Raw genomic sequence first — 21,652 nt, 5'->3', positions numbered from 1 at the left:
AACAAGGTAACCGGGTCTTAACGCGAGTAATTGTATGGCAAATAAATGGTAGATTAAAAAACTGCTGTCATCTATGCATTGACATCGCTGCTACTCCAGTCAACTCGTGACCACGGCTAGTGCAACCTGGTTATATTTATTCAATATCTTTACATGAATAAAAAATAAAGATTTTTATATAAAGATAACTAGTTGACCAACTTGATCTGTAGCGTACGCTAGAATGACATATATAATTCAGCCAATTTACATAATATCCTTTTAAATTATAGTTGTTGTTATTCTGAAGTATAAGCTATATAACTGTAAAATTTCATCAAAATACGTTTAGTAGTTTTTGCGGGAAAGAGTAACAAACATCCGGATGGATGTTTGTTTTTAATTAAAAACAAACATCCATCCATCCACTCACCGCTTTCGCGTTTATATATATAATATATATAAAAAATGTATTATATATATAAACCTTCCTCTTGAATCACTCTATTTGTTAAAAAACCGCTTCAAAATCCGTTGCGTAGTTTTAAAGATTTAAGCATACATATGGACGGACAGTCAGCGACAGCGACTTTGTTTTATACTATATAATGATGATATTTAGTAAGATTTTCTAAATAACGTTTACAGTTTTGCTGCAGTTACCTACGTGATCGATTATGAGTTATGAAAAGTTCTCACTCTGTTTTTTTATTAATGTAATTCAGTTTCATGATTTTCAGCTTTATGTCTTTCATAAATAAGTTCAAATCAGGTTGAAGTATATGTCATAAGGTTTAATAAATATTTCACTAATAAGAACAGCTTTTTTTTAAAAAAAAAAACAATTATATGAACATAAATGGTCAATTACGTATCGCATTCGCTACTGCACAATATTGTACCTCTATATCATTTTATTTATGGTCTTGTCATAGAGTATCTAATGTTTTTTTTTTATAAATACCTAGTACTTAGTAAAGTACTTATAATTTAAATAGTGTATTGATATTAAATCGATGATAAATAAGATTCATATAAATCACTTATGAATTTTATATATATATATTTTTCTGACATGTTATTTTATAAAAATGTCAACATAATACAAATTGCAATACAAAAACATGATGTAAATGATTTCTTTCATAGTTAATTAAAATTATACATACCTATTAAACTATCAATCAATAATAAAGATTTATATGTATGAAATAGAAATAAATATAATCTTTATTAAAGTGAATAAATGTTACATAACTATCCATACACGCATATATATATATGTAATGTATTCACAAAAAAAAGTATCTATGTATTTGTATCAGTTGTCTAGTACCCATAACACAAGCTCTGCTTACCGTGGGACTAGATGGCGTTGTGTTAATTGTCCAGGGTTATTTATTTATTATAATAAATTTATTTAAATATTTATATATCTTTATTTAATATATACGAAGTATGTAGAATACAGTGCTTATAGGTGTATACAATATTAAATATAATGTCCAGTGTATTCAGACAGACGTGCAAATTTTTATATATTAGGTACTAGCTGTACGCGATTTCGTCTGCGTGGAATTTTATTTTAATTTTCTAAAATAGAAGTAATTTTAGAAAAATAAAATAAATTTAAAAGGCCTAAGATATTACATCTGCTACGTGTCAAAAAAGTCCTGTCAAAATTGGTCCAGCCATTTCAGAGATTAGCCAGAACAAACAGACAGACAGACAAAAATTGTAAAAAATGTTAGTCATATGCATGTAGTAAAAAACGGTTATTTCAATATTACAAACAGACACTCCAATTTTATTTATATGAATAGATGATAATGGAATGGTGCACCCGCCTGCGCTAACGGCTTTCGCACCAGTTGAGGATGATAAGGTGACCATGAGGTCATGTCAGTTAGCACATCATCAAATTCCTGGTGCATAGGTCACAATAAATTTATTGACCTGATTTTATGGTCATCCTATACTGGTGTCTCACGTATACCGTAAGCGGAAACAGGTGTATGGTCCACTATCATCCATAAAAAAAACTTACAGGGAGTACAATAATATGGGACTAAGTTTTTTAGCGATGATAATGTAATGGTGCACTAACGATTACGCTGGCGGGGCACCAGTGGAGGATGATAAGATGAACATGAGGTCATGGCAATTAGCCCATGGTAAATTCACCATGAATTTATCACGATGGTTTCCAGGGGGAACCACGTGGTCAACCTGTCATGCTACAATCCACATTTCTTACAATTCCCTTCCCTTCAGACTTGTAGAAATGTTTAAAAAAGTTTCTGTCACATTGTTTCCTTTTTGTCATGTTGGTTAAAAGCTATCGTATAATCTTATATTGATTGGTAGTTTAATAGAGTAAGTTACTTCTCTTTATTGAAGTTGGCTAAATCATTTATAATAATATAATATATAGCACAAACAATACAAGAATTTATATAAATACTTTGTAATAAAAAAGCAAATAGATACAAATAATATAGTCGCCTATTTACCTTAAGTTTTATCATTAATGATGCAGTAATCCTCGTATCCAGACTTATTGCTACTTATTTTACGTTTTATTGTTGATTTTTTTATAAGTTCTACATTTAAATACATACTAATAAAACATTATGTTAAATGACTTGACTTTTATTCTAATTCAAAAAATCTGTTAAATCATATTTACTGAGCAAAGCCTATTACTCACTAAACGATTACTTGAATGACGAGCGTGCATGGCAATAGTTGGTCATGCACGGGATTTTCATTTAATGTTAGACATAGACACCTACATAAATATACATTGTAAATAAATTGGCTTTTAGTTACATTACAATGTATTTATTATACTAAACACAACCTTAATTATAGGCAACTAAGACTTTTATATGACAAATTTGTGCTTACAATTAACAAAACATAATCTACAACTTATTTCTACCTTTTTTTAAAAAAAAAAACATGTATTAATTCAATTACTTTTAGAGTTATGGTACATAGTAATTTCAATATAACGTTACACTGCAGACACCAATATAAATATACATTGTAAATAAAGTAGCTTTAAAACAAAAAGTAATTCAATTGAGTTTCTTGTCAGTTCTTCTCAATTGGATCTATATACTGAACTGGACGGTAAGGAAAAATTAAAATTATAATATAAAAAATTTGACGTTCATAAGCGGCTAAAATGTCCTACATGAATAAATGATTTTTTAATTCGAATCTGTGAAACACTTACAAGTATTGTTATGAAATTAGCAAAACAAACTCACAAGTGACAACCCACCTGATGGTAAGTATATAGCTACCGTCTCCTTATACAAGAACAGTACTACGGACATGTGTGTACAGTTATCATGTGATGGTCGTTATTCTCATCCATTCTCAGGACTATGATATTCTTGATGTCTTCTTTCTCTTTCTCGTTCCTCTTATTCTTCATTCCATTGAATACATTCTCATTCATCAACTCTTAACATTTTTCATCATTCATCATTCATCATTCTTATTCAGTCTTCATTCTCATCCATTCTTCACACTTGTTCCTCATTCTCCATTCTTCCTTCTACCTTTATCATTCATAATTCATTCATTCTTCATTCTCATTTTTCAATATCAATATATAATTCTCATACACATTCTCTTTTGAAACAGAATTTCTCATTCTCGTTCTCATTCTCCATTCACATTCTCTGTTGTCATTCTTCAATTTCATCAATGTCAATATTTATTATCATTCTTAATGAAGAATGATAATGAATGAATGATGAATGAATGATGAACACTGCCATTCTCGCGCTGCCCGGCGCTCCATTTTTTTTCTGCATTGGCAGCGCGAGTCATTTTTTCTTCATGCTCCTCTCGCTCATTGTCGCCCATCAATATTTCCGACAGCGCGAGTGGCAGGGGAATTCTCATTAATTCATCATTCTTTCTTTATTCATACTTTCATTATTCTTTATTCATTCACATTCATTAATCATTCAATCATCATTCATTCATCTTTCATTAATCATTCATTCATCATTCTACATTCTCATTCTTCATTTTCATATTTTTTATTATCATTCTCATTGTTATTCTTCAATATCAATATTCATTCTTCATTCTTTATTCTTCTGAAAATATCTTCTCATTCTTCATTCGCATTTTCATTCTCATTGTTATTCTTTAATATCAATATTCAGTTTTCATTCTTTTATTTTCTGAAATATATCGATAAAAATTTTTAATCAGCCAGTATAATAACCTATATAATTATATAAAATATAGGGTATAAAAAAATATAAAACAAACATATTCATTCTCATTCTTTATTACCTAATGTGAATTTGAAGAATTCTTCTGAAAATATCGAATTCTCATTCTTCTTTCTTCATTCTCATTCTCATTCATTCTTCATTCTCATGTCAATCATCTTATTCTCTTTTCAAATTCATTCAATATCATTTATTCTCATTCTCATTCTCCATTCACATTATCTGTCTTCATTCTCATTCTTCATTCTCCATTTTCATTCATCATTCAGCATTCAATAATCATTCATTCTTATTCATCATTCTCATTTTCATTCTTCATTCTCATTCTTCATGCTCCTTCTTCATTCTCACATTCTTCATTCATTCATCATTTGTTTCATCTCATTCTCATTCATTCAACATTTATTCATCATTCATCGATCATCATTCAATCATAATTCATTCATCATTCATTCATCATTCATTCATCATTCTTTCATCATTCATTCATCTTTCATCATTAATTCATCATTCTTTCATCAGTCATTCATCTTTCAACATTCATTCAACATTCATCATTCATTCATCATTCATTCATCATTCATTCACCATTCATTCATGAGAATGAAGAATGGATGAGAATAAATGTGATTGATTCATGAAGTTCTTCATTCTCATTCTCATTCTTTCATCATTCTTTCTTCATTCATCAATCATGCCTTATTCATTCTTCTCTCATCATTCATTCAATCATCATTTATTCATCATTCATTCATCATTCTTTATTCATTGTTAATCATTCATCATTCATCATTCACCATTCATCATTCATCATTCATTCATCATTCATTCATCATTCATTCATCATTCTTTCATCATTCATCATCCATTCATCATTCATTCATCATTCATCATTCATTCATTCATCATTCATTCATCATTCATTCATCATTCATTCATCATTCATTCATCATTCTTCATTCATCATTCATTCATCATTCATTCATCATTCATTCATCATTCATTCATCATTCATCATCATCATTCATTCATCATTTATTCATCATTCATTCATCATTCATTCATCATTCATTCATCATTCATTCATCATTCATTCATCATTCGTTCATCATTCATCATTCATCATTCATTCATCATTCATCATTCATCATTCATCATCATCATTCATCATTCATTCATCATTCATCATCATCATTCATCATTCATTCACCATTCAGTCATCTTTCATCACTCATTCATCATTCATCATTCATTTATCATTCATTTATCATTCATTCATCATTCATTTATCTTTCGTTCATCATTCATTCGTTCATCATTCACTATTCATCATTCATTCATCATTCATTCATCATTCATTCATCATTACCATCCATCATTTTCATTCATCATTCAATCGTCATTCATCCTTCATCATTCGTCGTTCATCATTCATTCGTCATTCAGCATTAATGATTCATCATTCATTGTCTTATCTTCTCATTCTTTATTCTCATTCTTCAATTTCATTCTTCAGAAATTAATAATTTAGATAGTCAGAAATACGAGGCACAGCGAGCAAAGCATGCCGTGTATATTTTTTTGGTTCTGTTTATCCTTTAATAGAAAGGCAAAGGAAACTGCGCCCATACAGCTATCGATACTGTATAGTTACTAATTCCGATGCAATAACATTGGAGTCTGTAGTCCGTCCTGTTGTAACTGGCTATTAAGAAACGTTTTATATTCCTTTTGTAGATTGTTGTTTGTTACTTTCAGTCTATTCTGTTTATGTATTGATGAATGATGAATGAAGAATGAGACTGAGAATTAGGAACAAATGATGAATGATTGAAGAAGGAGCATGGAGAATGAGAATGAGAATGAAGAATGAAATATGGAGAAAAATTCTCATTATTCATTCTCTATTTTTTATTCTTCATTCTCATTCGTCATTCTCATTGGTATTCTTCAATATCAATATTCATTCTTCATTCTTATTCATTCTTCATTCTCATTCATTCTTCATTCTCATACATTCTTCATTCTCATCCAAGAATTCATTCTCATGAATGAATGATGAATGAATGATGAATGAATGTTGAATGAATGATGAATGAATGATGAATGAATGTTGAATGAATGATGAATTAATGATGAATTAATGATGAATGAATGATGAATGAATGATGAATAAATGATGAATGTTTAATGAAGAAAGATTGATGAACGAAAGAGGATGAGACTGAAGAACAAATGATGAATGAATGATGAGGAATTAATGATGAATGAGTAATGATTTATGCATGATTGATGAATGATGAATGAAGAATGAGACTGAGAATTAGGAACAAATGATGAATGATTGAAGAAGGAGCATGGAGAATGAGAATGAGAATGAAGAATGAAAAATGGAGAAAATTTCTCATTCTTCATTCTCCATTTTTCATTCTTCATTCATTCTTCATTATCATTCTTCAATTCAATTTTCATTCTTTTCTTCATTCTTCATTCTTCATTCTCAATCAGTCTTCATTCTCATTGGTTCTTCATTCTTCAATTCTCATCAATATTCATTCTTCATTCTTCATTCTTATTCATTCTTCATTCTCATTCATTCTTCATTCTCATACATTCTTCATTCTCAATCATTCTTTATTCTCATCCATTCTTTATTCTCATGAATGAATGGAGAATGAATGATGAATGAATGGTAAATGAATGATGAATGCATGATATAAGCTAAATGGGAATGAAGAATGTATTGGAATGAGAATGATGAATTATGAATGATGAAAAATGAATCATGAATGATGATTGATGAATGATTAATGATGAATGATGAATGATGACTGATGAATTATGAATTATGAATGATGAATTACAATGATGAATGATGAATGAATGTTGATTGAATGATGAATATTTATGATGAATGAATGATTGAATGATGAATAAATGTTGAATGAATGATGAATGAATGAGAATGAGATGAAGAACAAATGATGAATGAATGAAGAATGCAGGAGAATGAAGAAGGAGCATGAAGAATGAGAATGAAGAATGAAAAATGGAGAATGAAGACAGCGAATGAGAATGAAGAATGACAATAAATATTGACATTGATGAATAAAAATGAGAATGTAGAACAAAGAATGTGAATGAGATTGAGAATGAGAATGGCGAATGCGATTGACGAATGAGAATGAAGAATGAAAAATGGAGAATGAAGAATGAGAATGAAGACAGATAATGTGAATGGAGAATGAGAATGAGAATTCGATATTTCTATTTTAAAAGAGAATGAGAATTCGACATTGAGAATGAAGAATAAATGAGAATGAGAATGAGACTGAAGAATGAGAATTCGATATTTTCAGAAGAATACCAAATTCACATAATAAAGAATGAGAATGAATATGTTTGTTTTATTCTTGTTTGTGTATGATCGTTATTTAAAGCATGTTGGCAATAAAGGTTATTATACTGGTTTACATTCTTCATAAGAATGAGCATGAGACTGAAGAATGAGAACTCGATATTTTCAGAAGAATAAAGAATGAAAACTGAATATTGATATTGAAGAATAACAATGAGAATGAAAATTGAGAATGAAGAATGAGAACTCGATATTTTCAGAAGAATAAAGAATGAAGAATGAATATTGATATTGAAGAATAACAATAAGAATGAAGAATGAGAATGTAGAATGAGAATGAAGAATGAAAATAGACCCGAGAGCTGGTAGCTACTTTGCCCAAAGGCTAAGTATGGCCATTCAAAGAGGCAACGCTGCCAGTATCATGGGTACGCTGCCTCGATGTGCCATGCCGTGTTGGATTACAATGTTTGTTTGAATTAAATATTAAATAATATATTCAAGTATCGTAGTTGAATAAAATATATATATATATTTGAAGACAAAAAAAAAAGATTGAAATCTAAAATTATAGCAAAACTAGTTTTTGGTAATTAATTTAGCACAGACAATTTAATCTTAACAAGCATATAACAAATAGAAAAAAAACAATAGAATAAGAAGTAGGCAAATCTATTATTAAGTCTATGATTAAAATATCTACGCTTTGCTAAATATAGCTACGTAATATATAGAACTAACTGCACCCGCGGCTTCGTCCGCGTGAAATACAATTTAATTTAAAAAATGATCCTACATTACAAATTTTGTTATTTAGTCAAATTTTCTGAATTTCTACATTAATGGCAATAACTCACTATTTATGATAGATACAGTTATGATATTACCATTGTAAAATCTACTTGAAACAGACATTATTTTAAAATTATTGGTCTCCCAAGTATATTCATATATTTTTTTATACCCACGAGGTTTGAACTTTGCTTAAAAAATTTTTTTGCATAATTATCAAAAATAAATTAGTTTGGGTATTAATAAAAAAAAACTTCAACAGTTAGTCATACTTTCTAATTATCAGCACAGTTAGTGTATAATAAGAAAACAACAAAAAACCAATAGAATTCATTAATTTCTGGTCATAGTGATCAGGACAGTACAATAAGACAGAAAGAAATGACTTTTCTTTAAAATAAAGATAACTTATGATGTATTTTGTTTCGTATATTTTTTAGGACGGCCATAAGTTGAACTATAACGCTACGTTTACATTCAGCCGCTTCCCCTGCCACTCGCGCTGTCGGAAATATTGCCGGGCGACAACTGAGCGAGAGGGCTGAATGTAAAACACGCTGCCACTCGCGCTGCCAGTCATTTGACTCGCGCACGAGAAACCGACAATCGAGGGAGCGCCGGGCAGCGCGAGTGGCAGCGCCAATGGCATGGGAAGTGTTTCCACTACCACACCACGTTTCAAGTGTACCACAAGACGTTTCAAGGTTATCTATTAATTACCGGACACCCGTATATATATATAAAATTTACGCACAATACGACATGAGTTTAATATTGCTGCTTTCTGCATTGCGATATATATATTCGGCGATAGATTGAAAACACGCTGTGTTGTAGGCTCGTTGGTATTATACCTACACTGGAGATCACCAGAGGGACTATGCATGCACTGCGCAAATTCTGACCACTTCTTCCTTAAGATCTGTGTATTTATTAATTTTTTCTGTAAAGGTTTAATGTAAGTTATGACAAAATATTATTATTATTATTATTTTGTGCATTGAAGTTATATAAATAAATAAATATATAAATAGGTGACATCCATCACTGATTTCCCGTGAGAGAAATCAAACGCACACATGCAAATTGCAAATACCCAGGCCCAGTGTACCCGGGTAACGAGGCCGGGTGTCGAGTTTTGTATATTACCAGTCCCTGGTGATTTACACGGATATCAATTTACGTATCCTATAAATAAAAATACAGGATCATACAAAATCCTATACATACAAATACAATTATATTATAAACGAGAAAGTTTGTGAGTATGTATGAATGTTTGTTACTCTTTCACGCAAAAACTATTGAACAGATCTTGATGAAACTTTATTATTTATATTATATTTATATTTTGGCTATAATTTTAAAAGATATATTTTCATATTTTATTCACAAATGTAACAAATCTCGTTACACAATAGTACGTCAATAGTAATTACATTTTTAAGATAATTTTGATTTTAATTTTGATAATTATGTCACAATTACAATTTTAAGTATTCAAAATAAGTTATTATGTAAAATGGGCGAAATATAATAATAATAATAATAGTAATTCTTTATTGCGCACAGACAAACAAAGAATAATAAAAATAAATAATGTAGGTAAAGTAAGTGAGATGCAGACAAAGTTACGCGGATCAGCTAGTTACATATAAATATAGATGATTTTTTTAGCGATGATTATGGAATGGTGCCCCTGTGTTAACGGTTTACGCTGGCGGGGCACCAGTGGAGGATGATAAGATGAACATGAGGTCAGCTCAGTTCGCCCATCTTGGCGAATTTACCAGAAATTGACCACGATGGTTTCCAGGAGGACCGCGTGGATTTTTTTTTGTTTTTGTGGATGATAATGGAATGATGCACCCGCCTGCGCTAACGGTTTACGCTGGCGGGGCACCAGTGGATAATGATAGAATGAGCATAAGGTCAGGTTAGTTAGCCCATCGTGACAAATTCACTAGGAATTTATCAGGATGGTTTCCAGGGAGAACCGCGTGGAGGTCAATCTCACATGGTACATTGCTAGTAATGGGGTCATAATTCCACATTACTAACAATCACCTTTCCCCCCGACCGCGTGGAGATCAAACCTAGCGCTTTGCTAGCATTGGAGTCAACAGTCCACATTACCAACAATTCCCTTCCTCCGCATATGAAAGGTTATAAGGTCAGAGGAAGGCAAAAAGGAGAAATATATATATAAATAGATAAACTGTGTGAAATATTATATGGCAGTGAATAATGAGATGACTGCGAACAGGGTTTTTCGGACTACTCTAATGCTGTTGGCCGCAGCTGGCCTTTACAGCTTCACCGGACGATAGGGGGCGAGTGCAGATGGCACTCCAAACCAAAGGAAGAACTTATAGAGCAGCGAAGGCCAACTTGGAACTTGAAACTACGCAACTGGAACTTTTTTCATTAAAATGTAGTAAGTATCTAATATAAAAGTAGTCCTTATAACATTAGATATCTGTGAGTAAAAGTCACGGCAAATCATTTCAGAGAATAGCAGATAGACAATTAAAAAAAAAAATTAAGTACCTAGTTACCATGGCGTAACGCCTGGTAAATTGCTGTGTGTGGCACTATAAGCTGACACCGCTACCGGGAACAGCAAATTACCACGAATATTGCCACCTAACATCAATTATTAATTGTGACATTTTACACTAGTCTTATTCGATCATTAGACATAATTATACATTTTGTACTTTAATAATTTCATTTGTTTTAATTAAATAAAATATATTTTTTAAAAGGCAAATATCGCCCGCCGTAACATAAGTACCTACCGTATATATTTTCATATGGGTTTAGTGAGTTAGTTAATTTGAAATTACAAACCAACACTTCAGTTTTATTTATTTGTATAGATACACAATTTACTATTTAAATTGTATTTTATCTCAGAAAAGCAGAAAGTCATCATGATAAATTGCTGGTGAATTTGTAACTGACCTGACCTCGTCATGATCCTCCACTGGTACCCCGCCAGTGTAAACCGTCAACGCAGGCGGATGCACCATTCCATTATGTGGCTCTAGTCACCAACATGCTGCCCACCTTCATGAAGGAGCACTACTGGCCGAAGGGTGTGGTGTACCGGCGCTACCGTGGCAGACTGCCGCCGTCAGTGCCGTGATCACACAGACGATTTTAATATCTTAATTTTATATTCTTTCATGTGTATGTTAGTCTATAAGGTATTTATAATATAGCCCAGTAGCCTGAATTAATAAATAAATAAAAAATTATAGTCCTCTAAAAATATATATTATATTACCACACCTTTGTTCAACCTGCGAGACGGTCGGGTCTTCATGAGGTATGTTGCGGGTAAATGATATGATGTTGGTCGAGACGATGTATATTACAGATGGTAATAAACTGACAACATGTACAAAGAACTAATGAATTTGTATACTAAATAACAATAGGAACATGTAAGGTTTGAATTGATTGAATTTGAATTTGAATGATTATATTAATAAGTATAATGATAAACTAGTGGAAAGCCAAAAGTTATATGACATGGATACAAGTTACCTAACTTCAAAAATAAAGAGTTTAGAATCATCGCTTCATGATTTAAATAACAAGTATACTATCTCACAAAAACAAATCCAGGAGCATATTTTAGCAATGGATGATTTGATTGATGTCAGTAAATACAATGCTGACCGTTTTGAGTCGTTAACTAAACATTGTACATGTGATCATTCAACCTTGCCAAATAATAATTCAGTTTCAACTGTGCAGATAAATGAAGTTCAGGGGATTTGTGTCAGTGACTATAATCCTAAAAGTAGCACAATGGTGTTTTCTGACAGAATAGGCTGTAATTTTGGGTCTATATTGAAGTATCATCTTAAGGGTGATGTATTAAATTACTGTATGCCAGGGGCATCATTTGCACAAATTATTAACAAAATTAAATCTACTAAAATGAATAAAATGACCACAGTTGTGTTATTTTTTGGTAATAGTATTAAATTAAGTAGACAGGATATAATTAAAGGTATTCAATATTTGTTACAATTGAATGTATATAAGATTGTATTGTGTGCTCTTCCTTATACAAGTAGCCATTATCATAAAAAAATTAACAATAAGGTACATTACCTTAATAATTTATTACATACATTGACATGTCGTCATAGTGACGTTTTTACATTTTTTGACACTAATAGTTTTATTAGTGATTTTTATTTGACAAAAGATACAATGTATCTTTCTAAATCTTCTAAGAATAAAATAGCCACTTTAGTGGCTTATAATATTGACTTCATGAACAGTTTACATGGTAAACTTCAATATAAAAATTGTGACATAACAAATGATTCTATTAATTTTTGTTTAAATAGTGATATAAGTAATTTGACTGCAGATTTAAACTGCTAACAAAGACAAAGGGAAAGCAATTAGAATTGGTAATTGTTCATCAGAACATACAAAGTTTTCCCGGCAGTGAATTAATTATACAATTATTTTGGGAAAATACAATATTGACATTATCTGTTTCACTGAACATATTAAAGAAAGCAATATGATGTTCAGTTTAAATAATTATAATGTTGTCAGCTGCTTCAATAGAAAGTCAGTTAACAGAGGTGGGTCTATGATAATTGCAAGAAATAATATTAAAGTAAAGGAACGTGCTGACATTGTTAGACTTTCTATTGAGTGTTGTACAGAAATCTCATGTATAGAACTAGATAATTATATACTTATATGTGTTTATAGGCCTCCTAATAATGATTTTACACTATCGATGTGATTATAATGTATTTGAAGAGGTGATGGAGGATATATTAAAAAAAGTATTTAATAGCAGTAAAAAAATCATTGTGTGTGGTGATTTTAACGTTGATATTCTTTGTGATACACCCATATGTACAAAAATTATTAGTTTATTTCAGTCTTTTAATTTGAGTAATGTCTTTCAGGAACCCACTCGTGTAACCGCTACGACTGCTACTTGTCTTGACAATGTTTTTTGTAACTGTGAGTATATTGAAAAATTAATAATAAATAAACTTCCTTGGATCACTGTGGTCAAGTTGTTAAGTTTAGTAATCAGACTAAAAAAAATACCAGTAATAAAAGATCAAAAAGACAAATAAATGCTTACAATATTAATAAATACAAAAGCACGGTAAAATATAAATTAGACTTAGAGTTACAATCTGTCAGTCTTAATAATCCTGATATTCTTTACACTAAGTTAATTAGTCTTTTGTCAAAAGAATACCAGAATATTTTCAAGAAAAGAGAATATTGTGTTAAATCTAAATTTACAGAATGGGCAACAGTAGGAATACTTAAAAGTAGAAACATTTTATTTGATTTATATGATCAAAAAAAATATAGATTTGATGACAAATTTACGACTTATGTGAGAAATTACTCTAAAATTTTCAAACAAGTTTGTATTACAGCTAAATCTAATTTTATAAATAAACAAATTAATCAGTCCTCTGACAAAATTAAGACCATCTGGGGAATTATAAACAAAGAAACTGGACGGTCTGAAAAAGCCTGCAATCAATTCTCATTAAATTATGACAATAAGTTAATAACAGCAACAAAAGATATAGTTCATATTTTTCAAGATTTTTTTGCTAATAGTCCAATTGATATTACATCTTCTCTAGACTCATCTCCAATTCGAGCAAAAACATTACTGGAGGCTAATGTCAGCCCTTGCTCTTTAACATTTAAATTTTCACATGTCAGCCCTTTTCATGTCATAAAAATATTCAAACAGTTAAATTTAAAAAATACGGAAGATCTCTGGGACATGTCAGTTAAAGTAGTTAGTTCATTCATAGATATTGTTGCTCCTTATCTAGCTACTATTTTCAATAAATGTGTTGATAATGGCGTGTTTCCTCAATTAATGAAATTTAGCAAATTAATTCCACTCTTTAAATCTGGAGATAGATTTGAGCTAGGCAACTATAGACCAATTTCTATTTTGCCAGTTCTAAGTAAAGTATTTGAAAAGATTATGTTTAACCAAATGTTAAAATACTTCAGGGATAACGGACTGCTTCACAGTCAGCAATATGGTTTCACTGCCGGCAAGTCTACTACTGATGCAGGTGTAGAATTACACATATATTCGAATCATGGGAAAAAACAGGATGCTCTCGGCGTTTTTTGTGACTTGTCGAAGGCGTTTGATTGCGTAGATCATGAAACACTTTTGTATAAGCTCAAATATTATGGTATTAGAGATAATGACCTAAGTCTAATGAAAACTTATCTAGAGGATAGGGTGCAAACTGTAGATATTGATGGTGTAAAGTCTAAGGGAACTAATATAAAAATGGGCGTTCCTCAAGGTTCAATATTAGGCCCATTTCTCTTTTTAATTTATATAAATGACCTTCCCTACATGGTAGAGAAAGTTGCAGATATAGTGTTATTTGCGGATGATACTTCGTTAGTGTTTAAAATTGGTCGCCAATGTAATCAATTAGACGATGTAAATTATGCTATCTCTGCTATACTAAATTGGTTCACATGTAATAATCTATTATTGAACTCCAACAAAACTAAGTGCATTAAATTCACGCTGCCTAATGTAAAACAAGTAAATACGCAGCTATTGCTTAATAATGAAATAGTAAATTTTGTTAATGATACAGTTTTTTTAGGAATAACAGTGGACTCGAAGTTACAATGGGGGCCCCATATTTCAAAATTAGCCAGTAGACTTAGTTCTGCTGCTTATGCAATTAGAAGGATAAGGCAATTAACAGACGTGGCGACGGCAAAACTTGTATATTTTAGTTATTTCCATAGCATTATGTCATATGGCATACTGCTATGGGGTAAAGCAGCCGATATAAATACTATATTTATTTTACAAAAGAGAGCCATACGTTCTATTTATGGTATGGGTTCTAGAGAGTCATTACGTCAATGCTTTAAACAATCAAATATCCTCACCGTTGCCTCACAGTACATTTATGAAAATATTATGTATACAAGGAAAAACTTAGATAGTTTCAAGAAACTTAAAGACTGTACAAGTAGAAACTTACGCAATAAAAATAAGCTAATTTTACCTAAATGCCGTCTACACAAAGTTAGTAATTCATTTTATGGTAATTGCGTAAGATTCTATAATAAACTGCCAGAGTCTACGCTAAATCTTACAGAGAGGCAATTCAAATCTTATATTAAACAAATGTTATGTAAAAAAGCCTATTATAAGATAGATGAATTTATAGATGATAGCAATATATAGCAAGAATAAGTTTATTTGCGGACAACGTTATGATAATTTTAATTTTCATACTGCTTTCTTGATATATGATAGCGTAGCGGCTTTTGTATTGATTGCCGCATGCATCCTTATGTAAAGTGCGAATACTGTAACTACCATATAGTAATTTTTGTAGCTGTGACGTGGTCGTGTGGAATATATATTCACTAAAATGTCCAGACATGTGGCGGCGTGGTGGGCCGGGTCAATGGGCTCCCTAAAATATGGTCGAGCGCAGTGATGGCTGGCTCATCCGTCATACTCGTGAACGAGTGCTGCTTGTAGGGACTGGTCTGCTCTTATCACTACGACTGATTTAATCTTATTGCATGATTATATTTGACCCAAAAATTAGTGCTTGTTGGTAGTTTGTATTCACACGTTTCGACTTGTAAATGTAAACTTACAAGGATTATTTAAAAGAACACACAAGTTTCTTGCTCGTTCTTCTTGTGATGAGACAGCTTTCCGAACGAGTGGTAGATAAAAAACAAATTGTTATGACTATTCAAAAGTGCTTAAATTAAGTTTATTTGAATAAATGATTTTCTATTCTATTCTATTCTATTCTAATGTAAAGTCACTTCACAGTTAAATTCAAATTCAAATTCAAATTCAAAATCATTTATTCATGTAGGACATTTTAGCCGCTTATCAACGTCAAGCTTTTACATTATATTTTTTTTATCCCTACTGTCCAGTTCGGTATATAGATCCAATTGAGAAGAACTGGCAAGAAACTCAATTGAATTACTTTTTTCTCTGTTTTGACACAGCAGTGCTTAGTAGACAATATTGAATTTGTCTTACTGGACATTCTTAAATGCAATTATTTAACAATGCAATTAACTGTGTCCCATAAGGTATTTCCCTACGAAAAAATGGTATGATGGTATTGAGACTCACTAAAAACCCCACGGTATGGTCGATTTCCATCACACCTTTTTATTTTTACATGGAGAAAATCCCTCCTGGAGACCCGCCCGCCCCGGGGGAGGCAAGCGTATACTGTGAGACTCCTACTCACTAAAAACACCAAGATGTCCCTCATCCAACGCCATGTGCCGGAGTCGTGAGATCGAATTTAGTCCACCGTAACTCTAACGGCGGTGGCCCACTCTATAGCGGGTCCCATTTCTGCGGGTTCCCTACGGAACCCACCACTTCCCTCTTCTTCCTGGGGAAACCGCGCGGGGACATGCGCGAGACTTCTTCGGGAGTGGGACCGCCCCGCGGTCGTCACCCCGGCCCAGTAGCGATCTAGGGGCGACTTGGGCCACCCCTGCCTCCATGATCGCTAGGAGAGGAGCTGGTGTCCATCCCCTCCTATTGTCCGCTACTACGGCCCGATGCCTGACTGGTTGCCTCGATCCCTATTTCCATCACACCTACCGCAAGCTCATTTGCTATAAAAAAAACATATTTTTTGAAGGCCTCGGTGGTCTAGCGGTCTAGCACACCGCTTTACGACCGATGGTCGCGGGTTCGATTACTCGCACGGCACAAACATTTGTATTCATGAGTATGATTGTTTATATCGGTCTGGGTGTTTTCTATGTGTAATATGTATGTATGTAGCTAGCTTAACTTGGGTCTAGATGGCACTGTGTGAATTGTCCTGAGATTATTATTATTATTATTATTTTATATATATATATATGTATATATATATATATATATATTATATCTCCCTTCTTACGGGGGTAATACAATCAAACACGCGGGCCTTAGCCAAGCGCTAAAATAGATAGATAGATAGATATATCGTTTATTTGTTTGTTAATAGTCACACACATAACATGTTCATAAGAATATAAAATACATAATATAACATAAGATTTATAAATATGTGAATAAACTCTTAATTAACTCTAAATTCTTATTATTTATTCATAAATATTATAATAATAAGAAGTTTATTCACATACTTTAATATTACGTTACAATTGTGCAAGGATCCGTGATCTTGTTAAGTTCAAGGTGAGACAATATTATAATTTCCAAATTGTTATCATCCATTTTCTTAAACAAACGACATGTTTGCATAGATCATGCCACAACGCCGAGTGGAACCGTTTCATTCCTACATTCATATATATATAACCTGTTTTTTTTTAATTTATTTTAATTATATATGCGTGTATATGTTCTATTTTATCTTTATTTATAGTCTATTGTAAAAACACTAATTATATATTTTTTCTTTCTTTCTTTAAACAGAATGACTTGAGTGTTTGTAATTAGAAATTGGTATTTAGTTTCCATTTATTTTACTATTTTTATATTTTGAAAAAACATAGTAATAATAAAGGCAGCGTCAAAATTGGCAGGTAGATGTTATGACTGAAATTTGATTAATTCTACCCCCAAGCAAAGTGCAGGTAGATGTAAAGCTATGACGTAGGCATCCGCTAAGAAAGGATTTTGATAAATTCCTTTGTCAATTTTAAACCGATCGGGCTGAGACTTTGCATGCATAAAGCTACTATGACGTAGGCATCCTCTAAGAGCGGATGAAAGTTTGTATGCAACTTTGTCAATTTTAAACCGATCGGGCTGAGACTTTGCATGCATAAAGCTACTATGACGTAGGTATCCCCTAAGAAAGGAAACAAAAGTAAAGCCGCAAAAACTATACCTAATTAATAATAATCTTAACGCGAGCGAAGCCGCGGGCAAAAGCTAGTATTGTATATAAGATATTCTCTCTCTCTATATCATCATCATCATCATCATCTGCTTCTTCCTTATCCCATTTATTTGGGGTCGGCGTAATATGTTTTTCTCTTCCATTCATCATTCCATTTCTCACCATATCATCTTTCACACAGTCCATCCATCTCTTTTTCGGTCTTCCTCTACTCTTATAACCATCCACATTCATATGTAACACCGTCCTTAGCATATGACCCAAGTATAAAATACTTGAGTAAGTTAAGTTATTTGCATACCTACACAAGACAACATTATACGGTAAACTCGAAAGCATAAATATTTAGTTTTGAATTATTAATTCGAATATATTTAGATCATGTATTAGTTGACATATGTTGCACATATATATTGCACGATATTACTTATAAATTAGCATTTATTACATACTTACAAATACTTAATAAAATCGGAAATACGATGAGAGCGATGGAAACAAATTCATCAGACTATAAACGAGTTTATCGTGCTGTAAATATACATATCCTGGATCCTTGTGATGCTTTATATAAATTATAATCCATACTTTTTACATTTTATGCAAATTTGAAGCGAATATTTTGGTCAGGTGCAAAATAGGATGTGTCATTCAAAACTAGTTCGTCTACTTTAAATAATTTATTATAATATGTACTTTTAGCAGGCGTTTGAGGTATTTACAAAACTTTTTGTCGTTCTACATCAATTATATCTAAGTTATTTAATGGTAAATTGCTTATTTTCTTCTCTTATTCAAACTTACTCCTAAATCAGATCCTCCATTTAAATTCAGTACGTTATAAGGTTGTTGATAACCGCTATTCAGAGTGGGCATATTATTTAAATAGAAATTTGGGGTATTTGTAAGAGTATTAGGTATATATACGCGTGTATATAAATTATTCTGTCCATCAGCTACATTATTGTTTAACAGAACAGGACTTACTGGTATAATATTACCTTGTGCATTTACTGTGTTGCCATTTGGAGAAGTCAAAATTACACTGCCCTGTGGAAGATTTTGAGAATTGATATTACTGTTAGCCATGTTTATGAGAAGGTATTGTTGTGCGTTAGGATCATTCCCGACATTATATTGATTTCCTGGCTGTAGATATACAAGCAGTGGTTGTGTATTACCCTGATTAACAATGCCCAAATTATTTGGTACATTGCTTCCAGAATTGACTTGTCCGGCAGTTTGAGGACTGGCATAAGTTTTAGGGGTGTTATTGTCAATGAAATTAGCGATTAAGGGATTGTTATTTGGAAGACTATGTGGAGTGACTGATTGTCCAAGATTTTGGAATACAGGAGGTTTAGAATTAAATGTATTATTATCGATTGGTTTCGGTGGAAGCGTAGATATCTGGTCTCTTTGCTGCACTTCGATATTTTGAGGATTTGAAGATTTAGCAATGCCGTTATTCTGCCCGTGCTCATTAACGCTCGTTAGTAGTTTATCCTGTGGTGCATTATGTGGAACATTTTCATTATTTGGTATAATTTGTTGATTTCTTGCAGTTGATGTATTTTGGTGAAGATTATTGTTTTCTGGTACAGCATTATTCGGTGTATAGTAAGGTTTCTGTTGTACATTTGGTACAGGAGCCTGTATATTTTTATTTAGCTCATTATTCGGGATAACTAACATATTTGTTAACTGTCCTATAGGCCTTTGGGTTGAATATTGATTAGTACCAACTTGACCATTTATTGAATGACCGCTACCGTCTATTATATTTGGCTGTCCTCCTTGTTGTTGTAATAAATAACTTGGAATGTTTTGATTACTAGGAATATTTGTCAACATCATATAACCTTGATTTCCAACATTAACATTATTATTCAGCGGTATTATAGTTGCTTGTTGCGTATTCGGTGGTAAATTAACTAGTGCATTCGTGTACAGAGCTCCTTGTTGTGAATTTACTGGGGTTAGAATCTGCAACCCGTTTTGATTATTTGCATTAACGTTGGATAATATTTGATTACTATTTATTTTTCCCGTGGGAACTAAAAGCACATTTCCATTGGAGTTCTGGAAAATACCATTCAGTGGTGACGTCGATGTCATTACTTGAACAGGAAGAATTACTGACTCTCTATTCTTGGTATAATTAGCATTGTGGCTGATTGTCTCGTTGATTGGTAATGTTTGGTTCATACTGGTATCGTTTTTAGATATTTTATTGATTCCCGATCGTATTTCATCAATTTCATCAGGAAATATTATAGAGTCTGTTACTACATTATCATTTGCATTTTTATTTTGCAAACTATTAGAGACGTCTAGGGTGTTAGAAATTTCAGGTTTCTCTGATATAGGAAATTCGTTTATTTTATTCGTTTTAAGAACAGATAGCTCCGTAGTCGTAGTTGATTTCGGTAACAAATTAATTTTTAACGGATCACTTCGTAACCCAGGTTGAGCTTGATCTTCAAATTTTATTACAACACCATCATCTTTATCTTTATGTGTGTTATCAATTTGTCTTTCCTTAAAGTCTTGTTTCTGTTCTGATGATTCTTTTTGATCATTTAATTGCTTCACTAATTCTTTCGGATTAAACAAGTCTATGGATCCAAAATTAGGAGAGTTCATTAGTTTATGATTGAAATCTTTCATATACGTATCAAATAGATTATTATGAAACAAACCTGGTGGTCCGAATAAATTGTAATTGTTTTTGTAGTGATTTGAACTTGGCTCGTGAAGATCGATGAGGGTTGGGGGTGTGTTCCTGGGTGGTGCAATTGGGTCGAGATCTGTGAACAATTGGCTTCTGGCAGACACCATTTGGTAGTTGTATATGACCCAGACAGCGAATAGAAGGTACATCTGCAATATCAATGGAAAACTATAAATAGAAAAATTACAAACCCGTTCACATATATATTATTCTAATGCATATATTTATGTATACATTCATAAATAATTCTATTAATCTATATATAAAAATGAATTCCAGTTCGTTAGTCTCGCTAAAACTCGAGAGCGGCTCAACCGATTTGGCTAATTTTAGTCTTGAAATATTCGTAGAAATCCAGGGATTATTAGGAAAAAAAAAGATAAAAAGATACGTACCCTTGTAGCCATGACTGGATAGCGTTACAGAATGAACTGTCACCACGACATCGTGTACTTAACACCAATCAATGGATCGCGGAAAAACCTTTATAGAAAAACCACAATGATTTAAAACAAGTCGACTAATTCTTATTTGATTATTACATTCATTTGGCAAGAGAAAAATCACTTGTGCGTCACTTTATACGTTA

General features: G+C 32.0%; 1 protein-coding gene across 1 annotated transcript; it reads right to left on the bottom strand.

Moving 5' to 3' along the window:
* Window positions 1–19,037: 19,037 nt before the first annotated feature.
* On the bottom strand, window positions 19,038–21,509 carry LOC131848861 (putative uncharacterized protein DDB_G0286901). Its single transcript, XM_059198809.1, has 2 exons — window positions 21,502–21,509; window positions 19,038–21,231 (listed from the first exon to the last, which is right to left on the bottom strand). The coding sequence occupies exons 1-2, from the start codon at window positions 21,507–21,509 to the stop codon at window positions 19,107–19,109; spliced, it is 2,133 nt and encodes a 710-aa protein (XP_059054792.1). The 3' UTR covers window positions 19,038–19,106.
* Window positions 21,510–21,652: the final 143 nt, after the last annotated feature.

Source organism: Achroia grisella, unplaced genomic scaffold (assembly GCF_030625045.1).
Source record: "Achroia grisella isolate CSIRO2021 unplaced genomic scaffold, CSIRO_AGI_Agris_v1 utg598, whole genome shotgun sequence".
In the NCBI taxonomy this organism is placed as follows: domain Eukaryota; kingdom Metazoa; phylum Arthropoda; class Insecta; order Lepidoptera; family Pyralidae; genus Achroia; species Achroia grisella.
This window is presented reverse-complemented; position numbering and strand designations above follow the sequence as displayed.